General features: G+C 36.5%; 1 protein-coding gene across 2 annotated transcripts in view; it reads right to left on the bottom strand.

The window, feature by feature from the left end:
• The window catches only part of MRTFB (myocardin related transcription factor B), a 62,668-nt gene that overhangs the window by 5,912 nt on the left and 37,919 nt on the right, over window positions 1–18,837 (bottom strand). For both annotated transcript variants that reach the window (XM_009808162.2, XM_059826704.1), the window contains exons 7-14: window positions 13,782–13,922; window positions 12,034–12,281; window positions 10,302–10,455; window positions 7,081–8,106; window positions 5,539–5,694; window positions 2,442–2,600; window positions 2,002–2,139; window positions 504–564 (exon numbers count right to left, since the gene is read on the bottom strand). In XM_009808162.2, the coding sequence (XP_009806464.2) occupies window positions 504–564; window positions 2,002–2,139; window positions 2,442–2,600; window positions 5,539–5,694; window positions 7,081–8,106; window positions 10,302–10,455; window positions 12,034–12,281; window positions 13,782–13,922 (2,083 nt within the window). The remainder of the gene's footprint in view (window positions 1–503; window positions 565–2,001; window positions 2,140–2,441; window positions 2,601–5,538; window positions 5,695–7,080; window positions 8,107–10,301; window positions 10,456–12,033; window positions 12,282–13,781; window positions 13,923–18,837) is intronic.

The following is an 18,837-nucleotide window of genomic DNA, read 5'->3' as shown; positions in this document are numbered from 1 at the left end:
GCTGTTATTCATTAATGTCTCTATGTAGTTCATACATACTTTTTCCAGTAAGGTATCCTTCATGTTTAGAGTTGATAGATAATGCATGGTTATATTTAATGAAATTTTAGTATCAACATACTTTAACTCTTACCTTATTCCAGTTTTTTGTATAATTTCAATATACATTATATGGACTTGCTCAACTTTTTCAATTTTGATAAAAAATACATCTGTGCTAACCCAAGGTGTTATTTGAATCATTTGAATGCTGTGTGGATTATTGCAAATGTCTGCTTGGGCTAATTTACAAGCAGAGATGTTCCACAGCAGGTTGACTGTATGTGTTTTGGTAAATGTTTTCTTTAATAGTAATTATTGCAAACTTTCAGAAATACTAGTTCCATCCAGGCTGGACAGCTTCTACCTCCTCTCCCTGGAAAAATTCTTTCCTTTGATTATAGCACTGGGGTTTTATTATCAGGTTTTAAATCACTACATCATACAGATGTCAATTACCTTACCTCCACTCTTGATGAGAATATCAAAAAGATCATCCATCTGCTGACTGTGTGCGCTGGAAATCTGTAGTGCATGAGAAAAGGGTTATTCTTTTTCATGTAGTATTTTTTCCTAAGCTGATTGATCCTCGCTTCTCTCAATAGTACGTAAGTATTAACCTATGATCAAGACTAAAATTTTTCATATGAAATGGTTAATCTAGAAAACAGAGACATAGTTTGGAGATAACTTGTAATCCCTGTGGTCGGTTTCAGTACAAAGGAATAGGGAAAAAATCTGAAAAGCAAGACAAAGATTTCATCAAGGCAACCTCGAACAGAGTTGCAGAAAACTGGGGGTAAGAAGGAGAATTACTAACCCTGTTTTGTAGCAGGGTAAGTATCTGGAGTAATTGCAGGACTTTGGGGGTGCACCCTGAACTGCTTTCTCAGAGCTATCCTGTGAACAGCCATCATGTAAGATGCATTTTGATAGGTATGGGGTTTTTTTTTCAATTTGTAGATTCATGTTGTTTTCTTTTTTAAAGGGGGGAAGCTTTCATCGACAGTTTTAAACAGCCATCTCCTGAATATCTGAACCTTAAGCAAAAGCTAACAAAACCCCCACAACCCCATTCTTTCAAAAACAGTCTAGGAAAAGGGGAGACTTTTATGATGGTCTCAAAACTAAAACAGTGTTTTAAACCACTGGTTATAGTCTGGACATGGGAAGTAATTTGTCATCAGGAGATCTAGCTCCTGAAAAGAGGCCAGCAGGGAGGCACTTTGCTAACTGGTAGTGGTAAGAGTCACATAAGACGACCTGTGTGCCTTTGCTCACGCATGCCAAGAACATATGAAATGGCATTAGATACCCATGCTTCTGCGCGAGTGTCTGCCACCACAAAACCAGCAACCAATACTAAATTGCTACAAGGTTTTTATCTTTTGGAATAGTTCTGAAATGCATGAGGTTAGGGATGCTCATTAGATTTCTTTGCAACTTTCCTCCAACATGAAGCGTATCATGGTAAACTGACAAAGCACTCCTTAACATTATTCGCCAAGCTCACTAAATATAGACTCTTTTGAAGCAAGCACCTGTGCTCATGTGTATGTATGTTTGCCTAAGTGTGTATAAACACAATCACACGCATTCTCCTCACGTTTACTCACTTTGGAGAATATGAATATATTTTCGCTCTTTTAAGTCTGAAGTTTGGGTATCATACATCCTTGAAACAAGTCAGTTGAAGTATAGTTACTGTTAAATAGCAAGAGCAGCATTATCCCAATTATATGTATTTCACCAACTGGATACTGTAAGACTTAGTTACATGTCTGTTGCTTTAATAAAAAGAATCATAAAATAGGAGTCCTGTAGTTAAACACAGTTATGAAAATATTATCAGGGTATGTTAGAAAATCTTGACACCAAACAAAAAACTAAAAGAAGTGATGGCTTTGATAATTCTAAAGAAAAAAAAAGTTTTTAATATACTAAACAGAAGAAAATAACTACCTCACGGAGCGATGTCTGAATATTGCGGGTCTGTTTTATGGCCTCTTCATAACGAGGAGGATCTTTTGTCTTGGATACTGTGTTGTTGAAGAGGGACTGTTGAACAATATAAGGCTGAGCTTGAGATGGAGAGCCAGGCTGCGTGAAATAACAAAATTATGACTAAACAATAGGTTCTAGTGAATTCAAGATGTATCAAGTTCTACAGATTATCCTATTTCATCATACCAATCTACATATTCATAAACAATAGCATAGGTAATTAGGGGTAAAATAGTAGGGTTTTTTCTCTCTCTCACACATACATACATATATGCATTATTAAAATCTACAAAGCATTCTTCTTCCTTGAATGAACTGCAGTATGTACATAGTCAAATGTTATTTAAGAATAATAATATAAAACTGAACTTTACGGAACATTGTTGGGCTAATCTTACCTTATTAGGAGTAGCAGGTCCATTCTGCACAGAGGGAACCTGATTACCACCAGTGTGAATGTTAGAGTTTGATGTTTTATTAATAAAAGATTGTGAAGGTGTTGTAACTGGTGCAGTCTGATAGGAAAATACTGTATTTGATGTGGTAGGTGGAAAAACCTGTAAAGGATTAATATATCAGTCTTAGTTTGTGGAGTTTTAAAAAAATTAATAACATTGGTTAAATGACATTAATAAAGTTTAAGACTTTTTTTTTTTACATACTTGCTTGCTTAAGTTCCCTATTAAGGGAATGTTATTTGTACTGATTTTTCCCTACAGTAGAATAATTTGTAAATCTAGAACAATTACTCTTTGAAAGAAACTCTGTGCTGTGACATGCTTTCATTCATCACTCAGAACTAAAAGTATTTTCCTGCGATTTTCCAGGAAGCATGAGAAAGTGTAATATAATTTTTCCGAAATACGTTCAGAAGAGTATGGAACATACTCTGTTTAATACAGTATGCATAATTTCCCCACCTAGTGGACAGTCAATAAAATTGACTTATTTCTGGCCTGATACGAACTAGTATATGTATCCACACTATGCTGCCTTGTTTTAAGACAGAATGGTTTGGTTTCTGCCATATAATTCTAATTTAACTACATATATCTATGAGTAGTGAGGGAGAGGTAAAAGATACAACTGGTGAACTTGGGTATCAACTGTAAATTTGGTTACTGGTATATGAACTTTTTATTTCTTCAACTGATAGTCCATACACTCATTGCAAATAATTCCAAGCAGTAGCCTACTTCTCATATTTTTAAGCTAAAGGGGGAGGCATGAATGTATGAGTGCATAAGACTGTTCTTTTAAATTCAGTATCACTCCCAGATACGTTTATGACAAAGGTGTGACAAATCTTAGATTGGGAATGGAGATAAAGCTAGGATAAGCTTTGTACAGTGCACTCTGAATACCAAGTTAAGTCTGCTGTGAGGGCTTAATACAGTTTTTGTTAGCCGCCTGGATCATCTGGGTGAAAACTATTGTACTTTCCAGCTGTCTACCACTGAGGTGAATGGCTGTGGAGATGTCTCCTTATTACTCAATGAATTGAAGAACAAGGGCCATGTGGTAGCTAGAAAGTAAAGAGACACCTCAAGTGTGTAGGAGAAAATAGATGGAATAATCAGCTGGTTTGCATAAAAATCCGAGCTACCTGAGAAAGTCTAGATTGATTCAAGGGAAACTGGTTCTGAAAGACAACTATTTATGGAGGTGATCACTATTAGGAAGACCAACTTCACTAAAAAGTGTTAAATTAATAAATAGCATTACTCACTCACAGTTCATTAGCTCAATCTGCCTGCTGAAATATCCAAGCCTCATGAAATGCAAACAGCAGACAGGTAGATCTAATGCTGAATGCATAAAGACTGTCCTGATCTATTGTATCACATCAGTATTTTACAACCTGATATAAAACCCAGTGCAATTATGCTGTCTGATTTCCTATGTAAAAGATGACAGTAGATGTGTGGGAAAAACAGTTAGGATAGGCAGGCTGTTCAGCTCCAGGACAGCCAGATGCAGACTAAAGTCTGCTGGGAACTATGTAGTCTCCATGACAACTGATCTGAATAGGGGGAAAGACCAGAGGGTACAACTCTTGGTTATCTCCTGCAATTATTTCAACGAACTTCTAGACAGCAAAGGAAGCAAACTGCTAGTCTCTGGCACAAGTACATGCCTCAGGATGTACTATATGGAACTATATATTTCCATATGGAACCTGCCAAATTAACAAGGTAAGATTAGCCCCATACCAAATCCCAGAGAACCTGGATGAAATCTGCTTTTTGAATATATGTCAGTTTTGACTTCTATAGGATAATCTCAATGTCCACAAAATCAGACAGATTGAACAAGCAGTCTGAAGACTGATGATGCTCATTTAGTTGTGTTCCCCTTTATTAGCCAGCTGTCCAGAGAATGGCAGGCAATAATCATGTATCTTCTAAGATAAATTCTCATCTGGAACAAGAGCCTTAGCAGAAGCAGATTAGAGGACACTGCATAGGTAGAAGTCCCAAATCACATCAGAACAGGGGTTTTATGATGCACTTCTGTAAACTGAACTACAAACTTTGAAGGCTGAGGTATTTTGTAACAGTTACATAACATACTGTCAAAATTACCCTCTTCATCTTGAAATTTCAGTTATTTCTGAATTATTCTTTCCTTGCGGCAGGCTGAAAAACGTTATTCTCCCAAGTGATAGGAACCTTGGAGTTGATAGCACTGATAACGAAGCAATAAAGGTCCAAAACCAATCTCTGAATTCCTAATAATAGAGGTCAGCCTGGAAGAGGGTCAAAGGAGGAGAAAGCCTTTTCTTCCGTGATGACTGGTGCTGATGGGTTGGTATCAGTTACCATATGAACATGACTGGATTGGCACTCAGCTGTGCATCCAGTGCTGATGAACATCTGTTTTGGAATGGGAAAGGGCAGAGAGGAAGAGAAGGATGTCTGAGTCATTCCCTGCATTCCTCAGGAAGAGATGTATTGTAGGCATGGTGGGGTTTTGACTCGCTGGAATTGCTGTTCTCAGTATCTGAGTCCATAGCTTGCTTTCTAAGTAAGGATGAAGTCAACAAGGAAAGTAGAAAAACTAAAAGGAATGCCTATAAATGAATAAATCTCTGAAACCATAGGTAAAAGCTTTCTCTTAAGAACTGTCTACAAGAATCTTCCATTTTGAGCCAGTGGCAAATAAGAGAAACTGGCTGGAATACCTGGTATACCAGTTGTGCCAAGCATGAGGCAGAACATAGTAAGAGTGGTGCTATGAGAGTACCATTAAGATAGAAAGTCTTTAGCCTTATGTATTGATTTGCAACTGAAAAATGAAGACCTGCACAGACTAAAATTTTGGAAAAAGAATGAGTTACAAGCCCATTGTATCACACAGAAAAACATGGTACAGAGATGTTAGGTGACTTGATCATTTATGCATGATGTAGATGACACATAAAAGATTCTAAAAGCACTGCCTAGAATTAGATTACGCAACTATTTATTATAATGCTTATTGCTATCCACAAACCTTTCTGATTTGTTGGGTCTGACCAAGTGCATGCTGCGTGATGGTATTTTGTTTTGATTGTGGAGTATGCATCTGAGGTGCTGTCTGGACCAGGCCAGAGGAAGAAATAGGAGCAGGTATTTGTGATGGGGTCTGTGTTCCAGCTTGTGATTGAGCCTAAAGGATGAAGATAAAATATTTGCATTATTCGTACCTCACAGTAAATTACAAAATATGAAGATCTATTGCATAGATTACGTAGAATAGCAATAGCATGTATTTTGGGAAGGATGAGCGTGAACTGTGTATAGGAGACAAAATTTTTACTCTGTTTGGTACTGGTGAGTTCCCAGATAAAAGGTGGTGTTTATTTTGCCAGCAGAGTTTAAGAAAGATGAAGACAAACTGGACAGGGCCAAGCGGAGAGCAATGAAAATAATAAGAGATAGAGACAGCATAACCAGTAAGAAAGGACTATAAGAACTGGGTTTGAGTAACCAGAAGGACAAAACTGATGATGCAAGAAAAAGGTTGTTCTTAAGAAGATCATAGTAGTTTTCAGTAGCCACTGAAAGGCAAGAAGCATGTCTAACCTCAGAAAAGACCATTTTAGCTGGTAGTAAGAAAACTTTCTGCAGTATCAGAGAAGTGAAATACCAGAACAAGCTGCTTAAGGCTGTTACAGAATTCTAGCAGGATTTTAGAACAATTTAGACAAAGCTCTGTCTGGGTGCGTAGCTGCCAGGAATAGCCCTTGCACTGCACACTGTGGGGCTCATGCCCATCAGAATTTTACAGCCCTCCTAAGTATTGCTAAATGTGATGGTGCACATGCCAGCACCAAAGCCTAGGCCCACAACATGCCACAACAGCTGGAGCTGAAAGAATACTTTGCTGGCACAGTAACATGTGAGGGGCAGGGGATTTAATCTGGTCCCAATAATGCCACTGGGAAGTATATGCTCAATTCTACCTCACACCAATAGGTTAAACTGTTTCAGCTTGGTCATATTACTCTTACAACTCTTCATTTACAACCTGTCTTGGTTTATGCTGTATTTATTCACTGTGATACTACCTATGATCAGCCTAGAAATAATATTTGTGTAACCATGGTTTCTTTTTATAACTCCACTGGAGTTCTACAACCTAGCATTCACATATTTAAATATAATGAGCCATCACAAGGAAGTTCAAACACACATTTTGCTAACCGGTATACCTCAAAGTACTGGGTTTGTAGCTCTCTATTACATTTTGGAGTTAACAAAATGATGGTATATGCTGATATAAATCAAAACCAACTGTGCATGGCGGCAGCACATGGTAAGACAATTACTTTCCGGGAAGGAGTTTCTGGGAACAAAAGTCGCAAAGAAAGCAAGTACTAGAAGAAGTTATAAAGAGATTGGCTCTTAAGTTCTTCTACTCCTTTCCCTAAAGCAAAAAGAGGCTAAGGCTGATTTTTAAGCTAATCTTACAAGCAGCATATTTACCTATTTATACTAAATTATGCAAATAGTGCCATGAGGTTTACATGATGAAAAATAAAAACACCCTTACCTGCAACTTTATATTTCCAACTGGTAGCTGCACTGCAGTGGCAGAATTCGGTCCCTGGATAGATAGTGGAAGGAGCAGCTGTGCAGTTCCTTGGGTAGTTAACAAAGCTTGAGGTTGGGCAACAACTGCAGTTTGCGGCTGCCTCTGTGGATTAACATAAAATTGAGAAATGGCATTCTGAAGTTCAGCTTTGGCCACAGGTATCTCCTGCTTGATAACAACCGCCTTTTTGGCAACTGGATTCTGGCTGCTAGTATATACTGACTGTCCTAGAGAATGACTAGCTACAGGTACGGATTGACTAGTACTAGAGCAGTCAGTAGGAGTACTTTCATCTTTGACAGCAGCACTGAATTGCTTCTGTTCTGAAGTAGATGAGTTACCAGAAGCCTGAGACTGTTGCTGTTGTCCCCGTTTTTCAACCTCAAGTTGCATTTTCAGTACTTCCACAAGTTTTTGCTCTTGTTCCAGTTTCCTTTTGAGCTCTTCAATCTGCTTTTCTTTTTCTTGAAGCTTGCGGTCCTTTTCTGCTACATCAAACTCCATGGCTGAGATGCTTCCACTACTGCGATTCTGATTATCATCACTCATATTTGCTCTTAGTGGTGAAGTACTTAAGAACTGGGATGGCGACATCATGGTCATCATTTCTGTGAAAGTATCTGCCATATTAGTATCATCTGTGCTTAGACTAGATTGTTCTGAAGGAGAGGGAGATATAGGCAAAGGAGAGCTAATGTTTTCAGTATTTACTACTTTGCAGCCAGGTCCGGTGGATGTTTTTTCTGGAGGAAAGCTGGATATCGTATTAGCCACTGGTTTATTTAGTGTTGCAACAGGAAATGACACAGTCACTTCCCCAGTGTTACCTGCGGCCCCAGCAGAAGTGGTTACTGTAACAGAGCTACTGGTAGCAACCCCATTGTTATTAAGATCTTGATAGGGTTTCAGACGCTCAATAAGATCTGTTTTTGTTCCAGACACTGGTAATCCCCTCAATTTCAACTCCATTTTAAGCTCCGCTACCTGAAATAGAATAAAGCACGATAGTAAAAAAAATAAAATATTAAAAAACTTACTCATATACATTCTACCTTATTACATCTTAGTAAGAAAAATTATTTTTCAGCATATTCGCTAGTTATTACACCTCTGGGTTCTGAGAGCATGCGTGATCGGTGAGCACATGTCCATGACCTGTTACTTACTTTCACAGTTTAAGTGGCCAAAACCTTAGTAGTGTTCAGTTATTGTACAATGAATAGTAGCAAAGTTATGCTGATTTTTCATAAATATTCAAAATGGGAAAATGAACCTACAGCTCCAATTCTGGGCTAAAAACTTTTGAAGCAAACCTGTAGACGATGGCAGCAGTGCAGGTAAAAGCACTGAACGCTAGCACGCTGAACCCCTTTGTTACACTATCAAGACAGATCTATTTCTGAGACATTTTATCAGGTCAGTTGAATGATTCAACAGACCCATCAAACACAAAAGGCTCGCTCTCTAATTAGCAACTGAACAGTTACAGCTATGTGCCATCTGGGTTTCTTTTCCAAACATAAAAAGTACAAGCAGTCAAAATTAATCTGATAGAAAATGTTCTCAATTTTCCAATAAGCTTACAGACAAAGTGAAGTGCAAATGTTTTGAGTGTAAATTAATTCTGTGCTTCAAAACATCAATTAAAAAAGAACAGTCACAATGAATGGCTTCTGTTTATGACATACATTGCATCTAACTGTAGAGTACTTGGGCTATAGGTATGTTAGAACCAGCTCTAAAAGAATAAAAGGTAGTGACCTCAGTAATATTTCAGTACTTTGCCACTCTAGAATTTTAAATCATAAGTTTTCATGATTTGGAAATGATGAAAAGTCAGAGCAATCCATTTGCATAACATCTCTAAGAACCATGGCAATTTTATGTTAAATAACTGTCTACCTAACAATTTATCAGCGGTTTCCACCAGTCTGGTATCCTCTACACTTGCTTGAGAGTGCATTCCAATTTTTCTGTTTTTCAGCAGTGCATTTCTGAATTCTTAATCAGAACTGATTTAGATGATTCAGTGTTAAAACCACCACCAGCAGGCCTGCAAGTATGGCTTATGTTACTGTTACCACATTAGCAGGAATACCAATAAATTATGCAGAAATGGATAAGTGAACAGCTTTAATCACTGCAAAGCACAAATTCAGATATTAACTTAACTATCTTAAAAAGTTAGTAGTTAGTAACTTAAAGTTTGAAAAGCTTATTTCAAACACTGTTGTTTGAACTGCATTTTATACACTTGTTCCATATTAAAAGATTGGCTTTAACCAACAACCACGCGTTACTGTCCTGAGAATCTGATCTTCCAAAACCTCTTTTTTATCCCTTCCAGTCTAAAAAAACACTCACTCCCATCCCTCAGAAGCCCAACACCTTGGGAAAGGAAGGGAGAAACGAATAAACTGCACACTAGATGTCCCTACTCCTCCGCTCAGGTTTGGCACATTCGTGTAATTGCTGTTGAAAGGATCTGAACCTAACCCCCCACAAGCTTCTTCAGATTCATTTTCATTAGGTCCCTCACAGTATTAATTCCTATTAATGTATTTCTGAAGGAAGAAAATCCCATGCAATGCCTTCATTATTACACAAGAAGCTTTTATGAAATTTAGTGTTCATTTTCAGATGATGTGTTGAACCCTGGTAAAAAGATACCTTATTTTCTATTCTCTTTTACTTGTGTTATTTCTGTGTTGGCTTTATAGCAGTGACCTCTCTGAATATGTTATTTTTAGGGCATCTTTTAATTTATACTGCTTAACTAAACCTCTTCATTGATATACTAAAATTGTCATGAGGAAATTACTGTTCCAGTGTTTAAATCTGCCTTGGTTAAAACTTCACATAAAGTGCACCTCATAGTTTACCCAGGGTATCAAATTATGTACCTATACAATCCATCTGAAATTATTCTTCCTCTTATAATTCTTTGGGAAATAAATGTCATTTCTAGAACATATGCCTGTGAGGAGGCTAAATCAAAACAAATATTTCAGTCCAGAAGAGTTGTATATGAAAACTTTGACAACCTTATTCTAAACAGTTAAGAGAAAAGTACAGTTTTCATTAGTAAATAATATCCAGGCTTATTCTTGACAGTAACAGTTTGCAAGTTATAACCTGTAGCAATGCACAGGAATGGACAAATCCCTCTTCTTTTTTACCTTCAAGTCATCCAAGCTTGAAGGTAGAGGTCCTGGTTTCCGGCTAGGAATATTACTGTTCTGTCTCGGTGAGCTGGCAGCTGATGTTGGTGTACTGTTGTTCAAAGTATTCAGTGGCGTATTCCCATTGTTACTCTGTTTGTCGTTGAGTGGCCTTCAAGTGATAAGGGGGACAAAAATGTCAATGCTAGATGTATTATGTTTTCAATCAAGCAGCTGTGATTCTGAATCTAATGTCTATCAAGTTAATGAACAAATTAATTTTTTTACAAATATAAATTTAACACAAAACTTTACCATTAAATATTTTTAGTAAAACAGCACAGAGAAGAAAACATAACAGAAAGTAGTAGGTTGATATTTTATTTTCTCTTCAGTTGAGCGTACTAATTTATGCTTCATAGTTTTTATCATTGTCATGGCATTCCTGAAGGATGCTATGGACTGCAGAATCAGTTTATACAAATGAATCATCAGCTAGGGCAACTAGTTACTTTTTTGTTCAACATCAATAAAAAACCCCATAATATTGAACTCTATGTATCAACCCTCCATACATGTACAATGTTCATATATAGCAAGGGCCGATGTGAAGGCAGTTAACTCTGAAGATGACGCATTCTTATCAGCTGTACTTATAAGAAGAATCTCATAAAAGGATCTCAAAATAATTGTAAAAAATTTAAAAATGCCATCATTTACACTAGGTACCATAAGTAAGCTCTTTTATTTCATTCAACTGATGTATGAGGAAATGTTTCTGAAATGTCAGTAAATGGAACATAAGAAGCGTGGGTAAGCAGGCAGAAACATCTCTAGTCCAAATGTTAGGATACATGGTAATTATAAATATAACCACAGACGGTATCCGTAACTTTTCTAGCCTCACTTGCTGAGGAAAAATAACTCAGTGAAAACTCATTTAAAAAAAAACAGTTGAAAGTCATTTGAATTCAGGGTTGTGTGGCTGTGGCATGCTACACTGTAAGCACTTCCAGGAAAAGATTGTCTTCAATGGTGAGAATGAAACTCTGCAGATAGTCAGCTTCTCATTCTGCTATAGGGTACTGGCAACTCTTTGAAGATTTGTTCTTCTAACTGCTTTACCTATAGATCAGAAAGTATGCTTCTCACTGTTAAAAGTGCTGAAGATCAACACCAATGAGGAACTCATATAAGCATTAGAGATGAAGCTATAAACAATATACAAATTTTACCTGATTTAAAATGACTGTTTCTTCTTATTTGTAAACTGCAAAAATGTGGTCTGTGAAACTGATGTAAAAAGACAGTAAAAACATAACAACAGTACATGCCTTTGTAAAAGCCATTGTCTGCAAGCTTCTCTTCTGCTCTGCCTACCTAAGTCATATTTGAGTGAAAATGGTGTCAAAACTTTCTTGCTTTAGCATAAATGCTTTTGAGTTTCAAATATGCATCTGGTTGGAAAAAATGCATCTGACACGTAGGAGGTTCTGTTTCCACGTCACACAAAAATAACTAGGACCACTTAAAGGCTTATCAGACTTCAGGAGTATTTTAACAAGAGAACCACCTCATCACCTTGTTAAATGAGGCAAGTAATACCCACAGTGATGCACATTGCCATTTAAGTTTTCTTGGGTTCCAACCATCTCTGAACATTTGCAAAACACTTTTACTTCTAAAGCACGAAGTCTATAACTGATGTACACATCTTTTCTTTAAAGGACACAAACAATGCTTCACATACTTCAGCGGTGCAGGTAGAATTGTCTGGTAGTTGTAGTGTTGTTGCTGTTGGCTCAGGATCTGCAGCTGCAAAAACAGTTGCTGCTGCTGTAGCAGACGAGCATAGTTGGAGTCCATCTGTGGCTCATTTTTCTCACCTTTCTGATCAGGTGGAATATATTGATGATACTTCAATTTTTTCACCCTTGGCTTAGGTTCTTTACATTTCTTGCTCCGGTGCTTATCATTTGGGTTCTTTGGGTGGCTTTGCTGTTTATGGATGGAAAGGATTAAAACAACTATAACGGACATCTCATTTACAAGCAGTTATGCAAGATACAAAGATAAAGCATACAGGAGCGCATTTACTGCAAAGAGTTGCGGAATACAGTTATCCCGGCAAACCTGCCCCAAAGGATCGCTTACCATCCTTGAAAAGTTAACGTACTCCAGCTGGCTTATACTGTGCACAAGAAGGGGTCATCAAATCACAAGTTTGTGAATGTTTTTTTAATAGATGGCACAAATGAAGCTAAGGGATTCTGCTAGTCATTGCAAAGAGGCATTCTTCTTAAACAGGTAAGTTCAAAGCCACGTAGCATTTTGTACAAGTAAAGGCTGGTATCTTAAAGTCTGTCTGTAAACACTTGCAGATCTGAAGTACTTACACAGGTCTAGATTAAAAGCACGGACAGACAGTCCTACAAATTACAGGATTATTCTTATGAAACTTTCAGCAGTATCCTTATTAGCAATACCTGCACATGTGGTACAATTCTCCTCCTTTACAAGTGCTTTGAAATTATTTTGAGTGAAAAATTGAAGGCAGTTACCTAGTCACACAGAAGGTATCAAAGCAGAAATCCTGTGTTGATCCATGCACATTTATTACACAGATAGCCTGTTTTGGGGAATATCTGAATTTGTCATTAAAGTCCTGCATTAAGTAAGCTGGTAAAAGTCCAGTGATTTCACTGGCTATAGCCAAATTTATACTAGAAATTGACTATTAGAGGTCATCCTTGTAAATTTAACAGAGAATTAATTTCATGTAGTTAGGTAGAATTCTACATACATATAATCATTACACAGCTGAAGACCTTTGGCAAAGTTGCTGAAATGAAATATTATAGGCATCTTCTAACAAAACCCCCCCTTAGTGGTATTTGAAAAAAAGTTTTCCATGCTGCTGACTAGGTCAGTGCAGAAAAGAGAACTGAGTATGTTCTTCTGATATTCAAATACAAGGCTACAGTAACTTCTATCACACAGTGCGTTCTGCTTATACAATAAATGAACTAAGAAAAATAGTTGTGGAAAAGGAGCAATGCTGTTCACCAGTTTGGTTATAGATAGATTATGAATGCGGTTGCCTCTGTTCCTATTAAATTATTCTCCATACAAAACTAGATTAGAAAAGATTAATTTCACCAATAGAAAGTAGAAACTCAATGTTGCAAAAATCTATTGTCCTTATTTCTTAAAAACTTCCACAGCAATGTAGTGCATAATTCTGCTTGAAAACTTTTGTCAACTGTACTGTAAGGACCCCTTGAAATAATGAGCCAGTCCCTACAAGTGTTAATGGTTGATCTTAGCATACAAAAGCTTTCAGTCAACAACCCAGTATGTTCTCTTGAACACTAATAAAAGTTGTTGTTAGTTATAGGCACTTTAACGTTACTCGTGTATTTTTTCATTAAATATAGCATTGGAAAAGGACACAGATTAAGAACATAGTCCTCAGATGCCATTATTACAGATACCTACCTTTACTAATGTTGGCCCAGGCTTTGCTGCAGATACAGTATTTGTGGTCAGGGTAGCTGTAGCAGTAGAACGTGTAACGTGCTGTTCGACTGTAGAGGGAGTTTTGAGAAATTCGGGAACTGGAGAGGTTAAAGGTGGATACTAGTATTAAAAAAAATATAAGGAAAAAGAGAAACATTAAAAACATCCACCATCTGAATAACTGAAAAAATGTAAAAAGGTTAAGACAATTTACTATCATGTCAAATTCATAAAATATTTTTAGGAGGAATGGTGAAAATAGGACTCTTTTGTGTACATTTTGGCACACTTCAAATATAGCAAATAAGATTTCTTACCTTGACTTCTTAGTTTGCATTTTAACTACTGCATGTAAATGTATCCAAAATCTGTTTTTACTAATACAGGTTTTACTTCTAGTTTCAAAGCAAAACAGTAATTGATTTTAATACCAATTTTTGTAGTATATAATAATAAATATTTTTCCAACATTAACATTTTTCTTAATAATTATTGTTTTTTCTGCAGGTAAAAAGAATGATAACCAAAAAGGATTTATAACAACATACAAAAAAAGACCTCAGGAAGGGCTTTGTTGTCATAACCTTTACACTGTTGTTTTAATTTGCAGAATTCTGTTCTCTTTCTAACATACATGAAAACAAATAAAGAAATATCATGAAAATATTTTATTTCTGTCTTTCCTACAAAATCATTAAAAAAGAGCTGGAAGGACCTTCAGAAGTAACCTCACCCATTCAAGTCAGGAACATTTTACTTAAACTGCTCCTACCATGTATTTGTCTCTGGTTGGTAGCCCAGAATCAGATTAACTAATTGATGCCAGTTCTTAACTTTGTAACTGCAAATCTTTATGCTCCTGGCATAAAGATAAAAAAGAAATCTCCTCTTCAAGGTAGTCAGTCAGAATTACAGGAAAAGATTATGTCAAATAAATTTATTTTCTTGTTACCGTTACCAAGTTTCATATATGAAGGCTTTTAGAACCGAAGAATTACAGATTTTAATAATATAATTACTTTCTATACTTTTATATGCAACTAAGTATAGAAAAATAGTTCAATTTTATCAATTATAAATAAAAGGGGAGATGAGGGTTAAAAATAATTAAAGGAAGAATGGAATGCATTGTTAGCAATTGCTAGCAGAGATACCACCATTTATTACTCTGCTTGAAGCAACATTAAAATTTGACCCTAGACACACTACATGTATACTGAAGCAGCCTACTGAAGTTACGCTGCTTTATTACTATAGAATTGAGGCCTTCGCTATTCTGTCTGTGAACTCAGAATCTTGTGTATGCAAGGAGAATCTTACCACCCAAATTAGTACTGCCAGAAAAGCCTCTCTTTCATGAAGGTCAAATAGCAACACAGGAAACCGAACTGATCGTGCAGCAGCAGAGCAGATGTATTTTGGAGAGACACCTTCCTATTGTATTTTCATAGCAACCACACCTCTGACTGTGCCAGGAGCTGCATTTTTTCTGTATTTGACTGCCAGCACAATCATATTACTGTGTAAGTACAATCCAGTAGCCTGAACTTCACTGAGTTTTTTCCCTTGCTGTTACAAACATCATGTGTGTAATTTCTTCTATAAACTTAAGAATTAATTCCATATAGGCTTAGGACTTTTTTATTATTATTCGTTTCCTGGCACCACTACGCCTACCAGGACATTCCCAAGTCTTCCTACATAATAATAAGCAAACTTCACTGAGCTTAACTTTGTCATATAAATTTTTTCATTGCTGAAATTGTTTTCTGATTTAAAACCTATTTTTCTTCTGTAGTGAGTATCCCTCTGATGGGATATAGACTCTGTACATAAACAGATCTCAGCCCTTGTTTTTCTTTCTAGCTACACAAATGAATTTTTATTCTTTTCTCATAAAAAGATTTTTCATTCTCTGATCATACTTTCCCGTTTGCGTTACAGTTTTCATTAGTCTTTCTGGGATATAAATAACTTTATAGGATATTCTATATGAGGTCTCACTGGATCCATACAGTGGCGTTAACATTTCTACTGGAATCATCTCTTCTGACATACTTGCAGTTTTACAGAGGAAGTACACAATAGCTCACAGTCACTTCACTGCTGACCACTGCGCCCCAACTGTCTTCCTCCTCAGTTTTCTCGAGTCAGAGTCCCCAGGTTTCCACATTTCTTGTTCATGGGAAGGAGAGGTGTTGTGTAGTTCTTTTTAAGAACTATTGCATTCTACTGGAATTTCATTTCTCTCCTAAAAGCCAAATCAACCAGTTCTTCCTGCATAACAATCCAACTCTGTGCTGACTATGCCGACCCATTCTTGTGTCAAGGTTGTTAATGGGAACATGAAACCAGAATGTCCCCAAATCAACTGCAGAGCACTATTACGGACTTCCTTTCAACACAATACTTCCCTCTTTCTGTTGTGTCTCTGCTAATTTCCCATCTTCTCCAGTTTTGCTAGTGCTTAATACCATACAGTATTAAATCCAGACAGATGAGATCAGTTTTATTTCCATTGTTTAAGAAAGCAATTAGATCACCTAGTACAGTATTTCTTTTATAAAAGTCCATCCATTTCCCTTATATTCCTATCAGTAAATACCCTTTTTCTTCAGAATACATTCTACAACCTTGCATTCTAATTAAGTCTGATGGGTACTTCTCCCTAATTAATTTCTTCCTGTGCTTTACTATTCTTCCATGAGATTGTACCACAAAGGACTTACATCAGTTTGCTAAAAACACTTGGTACACATTTTGCAACTGTATCTCCTGGTTCTTTTGTATTTCTGGGATGGCAATTATCAAGCTGCCAGTCTGCAATGCACTAAGCACTCTGACTTTTGCTTACAATTAAATTACAGTATTTTTCCCTTCTATCTCTGCATTTCTTTTATGCATTTTGCTGCGTCTCCCAACCGTCAGCTGCCAACAGGCAGCTATAGCTAGCTTGCTGTAACCTATCTAAACTGTGTAGTGGTTTTGATCCTTCTGTAGTGCAGTCATGCAGAGGAAAAGCTCCCGATACTGCTTTATTAAATTGCAAGATTTAGTATGGCATGCCTCATCACTGAAACATTGCACACATACTTCTCTTGGGGTTGTGTCAGTTTATGGTGGCAGGCTAAAGATATAAATGCCTCTATTTTTATATCCAACTTTCGAAGTGTTTTCTCTGGAAAGCAGCCGATATCTACACAGTATCTGTTATTTGCTGGACTTGCATAATAATTGGCAGGGGACTTTAGGGGGACTTACCCTTTAAAAAAGGGTTCTGGATGCTGTATTCCAACATAACTGCACTCCTGTTGCTATCAAGTTTAAAAGGCTTATTCTAGTTATAGCAGTAACATTTTAAAAAACATTTAATTTATCTTTGAATCAAAGCATCATGTACAGTATTACCAAAAAGCACAGAGGCATTCTAATGATCTCATGATTTTCACTGGTTCTTAAATTTTGTTTTCCTGAAGTCCCATGTAAAAAGCATTTTAAATGTCTGATACGTCAGCTTATTCATTACATACTCTTTTACCATTCATCACTCTGATCCTTCTTGAACCCAAACAAATAACTTGACTTCAAATATACTATTTAGCAACCCCTTATAGGCTATGAAAAGGACTCCATAATGACAGCACGACAAATCTCTTTAAAATGGAAAAGTTGTAACTGTCAAAAAAAAGCCCCAAAAAACCCAAACCCCAAAACCCCTCACCTCTTTAATTCATATTGCTTGAAACTTACGGTGTTAAACATTCTCCTCCTGCCATAGAGTAAATTACTTTTTCCTTACATTAGTTGTTATCCTAAACTAGAAAGGATTAATGGCTACATGAAATACAAAGCGTTTTACAGACTTCCCAATTTAACCTGCAAGCATTAGATAAGGCAATGAACCATGCATATCATTTACTTGATAAATTTTTAAATTAAAAAAACCCTAAATTAACAGGTCTCAACTTCCTAACTTGATTACTTCATAAAGTAATCATTATTTCATTTGAACAGATCTTCTATTTCCAGTTACAGATAATATGATTTCTGGATCTTTTTCTTCTAACTGCAAACAAGCATCTAGCAGGTCAACAAGCTACAGTGAATATATTAAGAGAACAGTCATTATATTCACTTCAGCGATACATATACTTCAGCTGTTTTGAAGATAACTGTTTAATGTCGTCATAATTGTGAACACCACAATTTGATCTGTTTAGAGTGGTGTGGTTAAAATGCCTAATCCTTACCAGATGCAAATACATCAGGTTAAAAGCACGTTTTAGGTCATCAGTCAACGAGAGCTGAAGGTTCTCAAAGTTACGTTACATCCTTGGAGGCCTGGAAATGTGTGGAGGAGGAAGCCTTGAAAAGAACTCTGGCTGCATTCCACTGTTTTCAAAACATTCTTTGTATTTTGTGTTGTAATAAAATGTAAAATTTGTCAGAGGAAATTAAAAGAATGAAGGAGCAATTTCCCAGACACATCTCCTGTAGAGACATTCTGTGCTGTTATTCTTCTTTCCGAAAGGAACAACAAGGTAAGCATCTGTTTTATTCTGCAGAAGAGCAGCTGCGCATTTTAGATCTGTGCACAGAAGCAGCTGTAATATGTTATGAAATCCATAAGCAAAGGATTGAAGTTCTATCTGAAGTGCTTTTTCAATCAAGTGCTGTGTTATTTTGTTGCTGCAATCACATATCTATCTTACGCTTCCTACTTGAAAAGCTTTTGGCATGTATTGCTTTGAGTATTTTTATTTAACACTCCATTAGGAACCTAACTCTTTACTTAGGAATCTAATTTCATGTGGTCTGTTTTCAATTTATTCAACACAAATTACATTCTCTTGACATGAAACCCAATTCACATCTTAATCTGTATGTGAGGGAACAATGAAATAAAACGGATGTGCCATACTTTTGTGTCCTGCATTGTTTTTGAATATGAACTTTGTAATAGTTTTATCTACTATAGTAATAAGAAACCCTCCTGAACTCCTCAGTTTTCAAGTAAGCACAGTCATTAAGACAA

Source organism: Gavia stellata, chromosome 18 (genome assembly GCF_030936135.1).
Source record: "Gavia stellata isolate bGavSte3 chromosome 18, bGavSte3.hap2, whole genome shotgun sequence".
Classification (NCBI taxonomy): Eukaryota; Metazoa; Chordata; class Aves; order Gaviiformes; family Gaviidae; genus Gavia; species Gavia stellata.
The sequence above is the reverse complement of the archived record's forward strand: the minus strand, read 5'-3'. Positions and strand labels throughout refer to the sequence as shown.